The sequence below is a fragment of the Pecten maximus genome, chromosome 5, assembly GCF_902652985.1.
Source record: "Pecten maximus chromosome 5, xPecMax1.1, whole genome shotgun sequence".
Lineage (NCBI taxonomy): Eukaryota > Metazoa > Mollusca > Bivalvia > Pectinida > Pectinidae > Pecten > Pecten maximus.
Window position 1 is genome coordinate 46,924,429 of NC_047019.1, and position 10,036 is coordinate 46,934,464.

At 35.9% G+C, this 10,036-nt stretch overlaps 1 protein-coding gene across 1 annotated transcript; it reads right to left on the reverse strand.

The window, feature by feature from the left end:
• Positions 1-1,445: 1,445 nt before the first annotated feature.
• On the reverse strand, positions 1,446-8,957 carry LOC117328196 (neurocalcin homolog). The gene is made up of 3 exons (XM_033885624.1): positions 8,735-8,957; positions 4,084-4,520; positions 1,446-3,079 (listed from the first exon to the last, which is right to left on the reverse strand). The coding sequence occupies exons 2-3, from the start codon at positions 4,459-4,461 to the stop codon at positions 2,918-2,920; spliced, it is 540 nt and encodes a 179-aa protein (XP_033741515.1). The 5' UTR covers positions 4,462-4,520; positions 8,735-8,957; the 3' UTR covers positions 1,446-2,917.
• Positions 8,958-10,036: the final 1,079 nt, after the last annotated feature.

The following is a 10,036-nucleotide window of genomic DNA, read 5'->3' on the forward strand; positions in this document are numbered from 1 at the left end:
AGTGTAATATCAGAGTGTATGTATTCCTGGAGTTGAGAGTGTAATATCAGAGTGTATGTATTCCTGGAGTTGAGAGTGTAATATCAGAGTGTATGTATTCCTGGAGTCGAGAGTGTAATATCAGAGTGTATGTTTTCCTGGAGTTGAGAGTGTAATATCAGAGTGTATGTTTTCCTGGAGTTGAGAGTGTAATATCAGAGTGTATGTTTTCCTGGAGTTGAGAGTGTAATATCAGAGTGTATGTATTCCTGGAGTCGAGAGTGTAATATCAGAGTGTATGTTTTCCTGGAGTTGAGAGTGTATATCAGGGTGTATGTTTTCCTGGAGTTGAGAGTGTAATATAAGAGTGTATGTATTCCTGGAGTTGAGAGTGTAATATCAGAGTGTATGTTTTCCTGGAGTTGAGAGTGTATATCAGGGTGTATGTTTTCCTGGAGTTGAGAGTGTAATATCAGAGTGTATGTTTTCCTGGAGTTGAGAGTGTAATATCAGAGTGTATGTATTCCTGGAGTTGAGAGTGTAATATCAGAGTGTATGTTTTCCTGGAGTTGAGAGTGTAATATCAGAGTGTATGTATTCCTGGAGTTGAGAGTGTAATATCAGAGTGTATGTATTCCTGGAGTTGAGAGTGTAATATCAGAGTGTATGTTTTCCTGGAGTTGAGAGTGTAATATCAGAGTGTATGTATTCCTGGAGTCGAGAGTGTAATATCAGAGTGTATGTATTCCTGGAGTTGAGAGTGTAATATTAGAGTGTATGTTTTCCTGGAGTTGAGAGTGTAATATCAGAGTGTATCATGATTACAAGACTTGACTTATAAGTTTCTGAAGAAACTAGCCCAAATAAACAGTGAAGTTCAAACTGTGTCAGAACTCTAAATAACTGTTCACAGTATCAATGTTAGCCCCAACATGGACACTATAACACATGTTAACAGAAAGTGATAACAGATTTGGTATGGAAAATGAGAACTTGAATTGTCATTTCATATATCTATATAAATATTACACAACAAAAAGCTATATGATCTGGATACAACTGTTAATATTTAAACGATGACAAAAACACTCAGTATAATGAAGAATAAATGACAAAGGTCTCATAAAATACTCGGTTATGTAAAATAAATCAATGACAAAGGTCCCATAAAATACTCGGTTATGTAAAATAAATCAATGACAAAGGTCCTACAAAAAACTAATGAAGAATTGATGACAAAGGTCTCATAAAATACTCCGTTATGTGAAATAAATCAATGACAAAGGTCCCATAAAATACTCGGTTATGTAAAATAAATCAATGACAAAGGTCCTACAAAAAACTAATGAAGAATTGATGACAAAGGTCATACAAAATACTCAATATAATGAAGAATTAATGACAGAAGTCCTACAAAATACTCGGTTATGTATAATGAAGAATTAATGACAAATGTCCTACAAAATACTCAATATAATGAAGAATTAATGACAAATGTCCTACAAAATACTCAATATAATGAAGAATTAATGACAAATGTCCTACAAAATACTCGATATAATGAAGAATTAATGACAAATGTCCTACAAAATACTCGATATAATGAAGAATTAATGACAAATGTCCTACAAAATACTCGGTTATGTATAATGAAGAATTAATGACAAATGTCTCACAAAATACTCTGTTATGTATAATATTCATTAATGACAGAAGTCCTATAAATTACTCTGTTATGTATAATAAAGTTATGTAAACATCTTGATCACAGATTAACATGGACATTGATTTTGAGCTACACAACAATATTAAATGAAAATCATCATGTTTACTAGTCTAGCTGCTATTGTCAGTAAACTTTTCAATATTGTAAATTAGAATGAATATGAAATTTGTTATTACATTTTTAGCAGTGAAATGTTGAAAATGATTCATTCTATAAAAGTGATATATTTCACTAGTTAAAAATATCACTTTTTCTGATTTGACCAATCAGAACACTGCTTACAAATGACAATGGGAAAACTAAGATTTACATATAGCTCTCTGTCATGTTAATATTGTACCTGAGTGTGAATCCTTGGTATGGATGTAATTTGATGTCGATGATAATTATCGTAACCTCAGGCCTTCCCATGATGACCTGAGTTACACAGTGTTTATGATCTGTACACATGAGACTTTTGGTTAAATCACTATATATATCTTTGTCTTGCATTGATAGCCTTGGAAAATAGGTCTGGTCGATGAAAATAACAAAACTTTCTATATCCCTCAATCTCATACTTTATCTGTTTTATCATACCAATACAGGCCAGATAGATATCCCCCACCCCTCTGTCACTTATCAATTCACGGTGACTTTGGTAACAGGCTCCTCCCACTCTTCAATGGCTCTGTGAAAACAACTGAGTGTCGGTGTGTTTTAGTTCAGGAGGAGTGTTTTAGTTCAGGAGGAGTGTTCTAGTTCAAGAGGAGTGTTTTAGTTCAGAAGGAGTGCTTTCGTTCCCAGATTAACACAGCGAAGTATAGTCAAGGAAACACTGGGGAATCAATTTAAGCAGTTGCTTTTTATATAATCAAAAGTTTTAATTATATCATCTCGTGATTGTACTAATACCATGTAATGGTACATACATAGTATATTCCACTGAAATATACTACAGTGATACCTACTGATTGTGAAGTTATTAGAGACAGTATTAATTAAATGTTACACTACATATACAGAGAGACATAAATAATGTAAATCTGAAATATCACTAGGATTCTAAACCTTTACTAAATCTACTTGTCTTTACAGACTTCTTGTTATAGTTATAATATAATCTACCATAGCTATAGACTTTGCTAGGATTACCACTGACTGGTCACATGACCCATGGATACCCAATCAGATTTGTACTGGTAGTGTATACGTATAACCATGGTTACTCGATCATGCTATCATCTGTACTATAGTGGGGTCACTCCTAGCTCCCTCTATGAATTCTTTCAGTGACAGCTGTCCGTCAGCATTTTTGTCCATCATACTGAAGATCTTGTCTGTCCGCTCTTCTGCTGTCGACTCATCACCATTTCCCACCATCTTAAACATAGCCTGAAAATGGAAAACATTCAGGATACTGTAATAATTCATTCAGGACATTTGATGATACTATTAATTTATTCAGGACATTTGATGATACGTTATTAGAGATGTACAAAACAGCTAGCTGGGTTACTGCAAACTGGATACAGCTTATACATTATAGACATGTACAGGTAGTACTAGTATTAAAATTATCAACTTGATAGCATGTGAAGTCTTAATAGTCTTTTTTTATAACTCATATCCTTTATAAGTCTCTTACTGACACATCAGGAAGGATACTGCTACATGGCTCAGACACATTCTTATGACCCAGTAGGAAATATCTGACCCCAGGACCAGACCCAAAGGTCTGGTATTTAGGGACAATGAACGTAGGTTTAGAACGGGGAACAAAGGTCTGGTATTTAGACACAATAAATGTAGGTTTAGAACAGGGAACAAATGGGAGGTAATCCAACACAAGATAAAGGGATTCTCTTGGAACCTTGGAAATTAACTATCTTTATTACATTTTTACCAGTGAAATATCAAAAATTATTCATTCTATAAAAGTGATATTTTTCACTAGTGAAAAATATCACTTTTGCTGATTTGACCAATCAAATTAATGATTACAAAATACCAAAATCATTGACCAATCAGAAAGCCCGACATATATGTCAGCACCTGGACAGGGGGAACTACTGTTTTTGTTTACAAATTATCGCTGTAGGCCTAGTTAGCATACGGGGTAGGTTTTTTGTTGATAAAAAATGTAATAAACAGAATATCTAACAGTGTCTTCAGTAATACCAAATATATTTCACGAGTGGGGCTAATATTTTGATATTTTTCACGAGTGCGCAGCACGAGTGAAAAATATCAAAATATTAGCCACACGAGTGAAATATATTTGGTATTACTGAAGACACTGTTAGATATCCTCTATATATATACAGGACATTGGTTCTTGGGAGATTTTTCTCTATGATATTTCATCATATTGCCTTGATGATAACTAAATGTCTTACCTGTATGATTTCTGTCATCTCGTCTCTGGAGACATAGCCGTTATTGTCCACGTCATACATTTGGAATGCCCATCTCAACTTCTGGTCACTGTGTCCTCGACTTTTTACACTCAATGCACACATGAACTCTCGAAAGTTGACGACACCATCACCATTCGTATCAAATGTCCGGAAGGCTTGTGTAGCAAATGTCTCAGCATCTCCTTCAGGGAAACACTTAGAGTATATGCTAATGAAGTTGTCGAGGGTGAGGAAGCCGCTAGGATAGTCCTGACGAAAGTTTTTGTACCAGTCATGCAGCTCCTTCTCGGAGAAGTGCGTGTTGATTTGTAAATCTTTTAACTCTTTAGGACGTAGTGTACTGGTACTATGACCCATATCAAAGCCTTGAGGATGTGTAGGTTCTTACAGTTAGAGGTTCTTTATCTTGGATCAATCTGTGGAACAAAAGAAATAAAACTTATATTGTTATACTTTCTACTCCAGTTGGTAGACTCTAAGGTAAAAGTCATTGACTCATCTGTACAAACTAAACAGCTGTTTCATCAGACTCCAAGGTAACGCCATTAACCCATATGTACTTAGTAACTAAACAGCTGTTTCATCAGACTCTAAGGTACAGTCATTGACTCATCTGTACAAACTAAACAGCTGTTTCATCAGACTCTAAGGTAAAGCCATTAACTCATATGTACTTAGTAACAGCTGTTTCATCAGACTTCTGTGAATTGTTACTATGGCTACACACCTATAGAACTTTCCAGCATATTTCCCTCTCGTGTTACACATAAACTCAAGTAGTTATCACCTCACTGACGGTGACCTCTCTTAAGAAGTGTAGCGACAGTACTCAAATACCACTGTCCACAACAACGACAGTACTCCAATACCACTGTCCACAACAACGACAGTACTCCAATACCACTGTCCACAACAACGACAGTACTCCAATACCACTGTCCACAACAACGACAGTACTCAAATACCACTGTCCACAACAACGACAGTACTCCAATACCACTGTCTACAACAACGACAGTACTCCAATACCACTGTCCACAACAACGACAGTACTCAAATACCACTGTCCACAACAACGACAGTACTCCAATACCACTGTCTACAACAACGACAGTACTCCAATACCACTGTCCACAACAACGACAGTACTCCAATACCACTGTCCACAACAACGACAGTACTCCAATACCACTGTCCACAACAACGACAGTACTCCAATACCACTGTCCACAACAACGACAGTACTCCAATACCACTGTCCACAACAACGACAGTACTCCAATACCACTGTCCACAACAACGACAGTACTCAAATACCACTGTCCACAACAACGACAGTACTCCAATACCACTGTCCACAACAACGACAGTACTCCAATACCACTGTCCACAACAACGACAGTACTCCAATACCACTGTCCACAACAACGACAGTATTCCAATACCACTGTCCACAACAACGACAGTACTCCAACACCACTGTCCACAACAACGACAGTACTCCAACACCACTGTCCACAACAACGACAGTACTCCAATACCACTGTCCACAACAACGACAGTACTCCAATACCACTGTCCACAACAATGACAGTACTCCAATACCACTGTCCACAACAACATTGAGGTAAACATAGGCCATATATGATGTATTACTCCTGCATGATGTTTCAGTTTAGCAGCATAAATTATTCATATTGTTCTCTTACCAGTTTGTAGCTGCTGGACATCATATATATATATCATTGACAGAAATTAATGCCTCTCATAATCACAACACGTTAGCCTGAACTGGTTATAATCTAACCATGATTTACCGTCACTTGTTCTCCTAAAACAGGAGAAAACTGTCTATCACAAGGAAGGTCAGATTCATCAACGTATTATTATATATATGGCCTTAATTACCATCTATCAGCAATCGCGACCTGAGGGTGGAGGGCTAGTGATAAAGTGTCAGGACACCTTAACCACTCAGCCATCTCTGCCTATTTATTTCAATCAGAAACTATAGTGATTGTACTTATCATTTCATAATAAATGGTAGTTTGATATATTGAAAACATACTTACATAACCTGTTGTGTTTACTACTGTAAATATCGGTCTATATATATATGTCAGTAAAATTAGGTCAGAGCACTCGTGTCTGCTTTAAATTGCCTTGTATATGTCCAAGTGGACAATCCTTCCAACATTACCGCGAGAGACACCTCCACAGGGCATGTCTACACACTGTGAGGGCCATTGTTTACAGGTAATTCCTTGATCGGCATTGATTAAGATATGTCCAGTCGCAATGAGATAATCAAAATGCTTAGTTGATGATACACAAATGCTTTCTTAGTTTGCCACACTAACATCACATGTTATCTATAAATTGTCATGGCCTAAAGTTTCTATCAGCTGTCTCATGCATTATGTATTTTTTAAAATAAAACACTTATTCAATGCTCCATAATAATATTACCACTGAATGATCCATATCAGTCAAATGAAAGACTGAACTTTTCTCACCTTTTTCCTTCTTGCACTCTTCCTTCAAAATATCTAATAACTGTATATAACACTATATAGCAGGAGCAACCTGCAATTGTCAAAATCAATGATGACCATACTCTTTGTCATCCATTTAGTCCTTTCAATCAGACTTGCATGCACAACTGGAGACCAAAGAGAACCTCTTACATTTGAATTTGAGAAAGACCCATAATGGCAATTTTTTAAAAGTACTTTAATGAAGTTTCAATTGTCAAAATCAAAGATGGCTGCATGCCTGTTAGCTTTGTTGTTGTCAGGTTGCAATTGGTCCTATACAGAATATGCATAACTAGAGACCAAGGGGAACCTACATATATGAAATTTGAGAATTAGCAGTAACAAACTTCAAAATCCAAGATGGCCTTTTCTCGACCATGTTGTATTCTGATTGGTTCCAAAGTGCAATATGCATAAATAAGGACCAAGGGGAACTTATAAAAATGAAATTTGAGGAAGATATCTTCAGTACTTTTTGAGAAATAGCAATAACAATCTTCAATTGTGAAAATCCAAGATGGCCACCTGTCGGCAGTGTTGTTTTCTAATTGGTCTCAAAATGCATTATGCAAAACTAGGGACCTAAGGGAACTTACATATGAAATTTGAGAAAGATCCCTTCAATATTTTCAAAGAAATAGCGATAATAAAATTGTTTATGGATGGAGGGATGAACGGACGGACGGACAGACCACGGACGGACAGACCACAGACGCAGGGCAATTTGAATAGCCCATCACCTAATTATCAGGCGGACTAAAAGATTGTAATTTGTCACCTTTGAAATAACCAAATTTAACACAAACTCTGACTTTTATATCAACCAAAACTTATTTACATCTGCTGCTACTCTCTGGACCAGGATTGATGCATGAGTCAATATACACATGTTCTGAATAATTTGGTCTAATTTGAACATTTCAGAATTAATTTCACACACTTTATGTTTGACTTCGCAAATTAAATAGTGACACAAAGAACTGTTTACTTTCAAAATCCGTGTCAGAGATTTATATACACCGGGTATAACATTATATAGATAAGTGTAATAAATGTGACATCATATTATATATCATCCATTAAATCTGAACGTTAGCTCTGCAATTATACAAACCCTCCTGGTTGATTCAGTACTTATCCAATCTACTTAGAACGGAAGGATGTGTAATGAATCCTGATATCGTAACATATTAGACTTCGATGATTTCAGTGATTTTATTTCACTCCGCCATACTTTGTGAGGAACAAGAGGACATATTCTTGAAAATTAACGTTGTACATCCTTAAACTTTATCTTTGTATACAATTGTATGATAGATACGTATATACATGTACAGTTTCACATATTCTTATACCTTATCTTAGACAATATATCACACTTTTTTTTTTCAATTCAGCTTTGAGGCAATGTGTGGGATAGTTTCTAACTAACCATTTTCAAACAACCAACTAATTTATCTGCATGGTGCCTGCTCCGGAAAATTGGGGCCTATTCCATAATATTGATTTTTTTTATTGGTTAATCCAGAGACTTGTATATCACATACAAGTCTCTGGTTAATCGGGGAAAAAATCTGATTTAGAAAAAGACACTCAAGATGTTAATCGACTGCTTTTATGTAAAATGCAGATGACTGTGTGGCCCAGAATACAAAACCCGAAAACGCTGGTGTACCATGTAGGAAAAATGACATTCCCTGACACAACGTTGTGACCTTGTTCACGGCTTTGCACTAATGACGTCATTATTTACCTGTAATGACGTCAAATTTTATTTTAATGTGTAGGTAAGATATTCCCCTATCAATTAGTAATAAGTAGAGCTAGATTAAGAAAATAATATGTTATTTTTTGACTGTCCTGCATCGGCCTAAAATCGGCCCGATGGCACTCAAAGTACCCAGTAGTACTAGGACTATTTATAATGATCGGCCCAAAATCGGCCCTGTGGCACATACATTTATTGTAACTGGTGAAAATGGGTTATTCACACAAAATTAGTTATTAATCGACGTTAATAGTGGATAAATAAATGGGAACATGTTGGCAAAAGTGAAAATTTCGTTTTCATTAAAAATATCACATAACGTTACCTGTCGTCGGTGTTAGGTGTGTTTCATGAAAGATAAATTATAAATGTCAGCTATGCGTAACTTCCTAAGTGCTACAAACAAACACAGTGCAGCCAGCTGTACGTATGTATCCCGATGTAGACCGAAGACAGGTAGATCTACTATATACAGCACTACATAGACACAATCTTCACGTAATGTTGGTAGACAGAACTACTATGGCTTTAGGGAAATCCTAAACAATAACGTGGTTATTTTTAGAATTAATCGTTACAGGAAACGGAAGTAGAATTTGCAAGAATAAAACTCGCACATACCAGCTCAACCCGTGCCAAACTCCTGCTAGGAGCATTTCTTATAAACGTGGTTGTTAATCTCGTAATTGATGTGAAAGTCGTTAAAAATATAGTCCGTGCTGGATCAAATACACAAACCTGAAACTGGTTTACAACCCGTCAATAAAACAAATATCATAAATGCAGAGACTTGTATATCACAACTAAATGTAAGCTGCCCAATCGCCTTGTCTTTCTCTCCTTTCCATTCAGGAACTGTCCAGATGAATCCCTGGTAAATCATTATTCCCATATTTGGAAAATGGAGTAAAATCACAAACAAGTCCGTCACCACAAGCAATTAGAAAATCCACAGCTATATACACAGCCTTTACTTTTGTTTCTATTGAACAAATTAAACAAGGCATTTGTTAAATACATGTATTTGGCTTTATTGTACACCCATCAAACATCAAATCAATCTCAAAATCACCTCACAAATTATTGTGAAAAAGCACTGAAAAAATGACAATGTGCATAATACACATTAGATTCTAGGTAATGATCTTAAACAAAAGACACACTGTAAGACAATGACAGTGTTCAAACTTGTAATGAAACTTTAGAGGCCTATGACAGAATGGTAAATGTACAAGAGCAAGATAAAATACCACAGACAAAATTGGGATCCAAACCATAACCAAGCACACCTTATAGTAAAACTACTGGTAGGGCGGGCGGGTAAGCAAAGTCAGCAATATTAGCGAGACATTTGAAGCAAAGAAAGCAAGCAGCTTCACCCTATTGAGCACATTGAACGAAAACGAAGCAGCGTTAACTTAGTGGAGCCAGCAAATTGGCAAATACGAAAGTAACTGGACAAAATCCGAAACTAACTAAAATTACATTAAGTGAATAACACTAAAACTTAAAGATATTTGCAGCTAAATGTAGTTCCTTAAGGGCTGGCGGTTAAAAAATGTCCGCTAGTCAGTCAATAAAAGATTGACAGGAGAGATTTAAAAAAAAAAAACAAAAAAAACTAATG

Excerpts from the sequence above, each read along its gene's own strand:
- LOC117328196 (XM_033885624.1), bottom strand. The coding sequence starts at position 4,461 with ATGGGTCATAGTACCAGTACACTACGTCCTAAAGAGTTAAAAGATTTA. Across the intron at positions 3,080-4,083 it reads AGATGACAGAAATCATACAG|GCTATGTTTAAGATGGTGGG; the intron begins GTAAGACATTTA and ends TTCCATTTTCAG.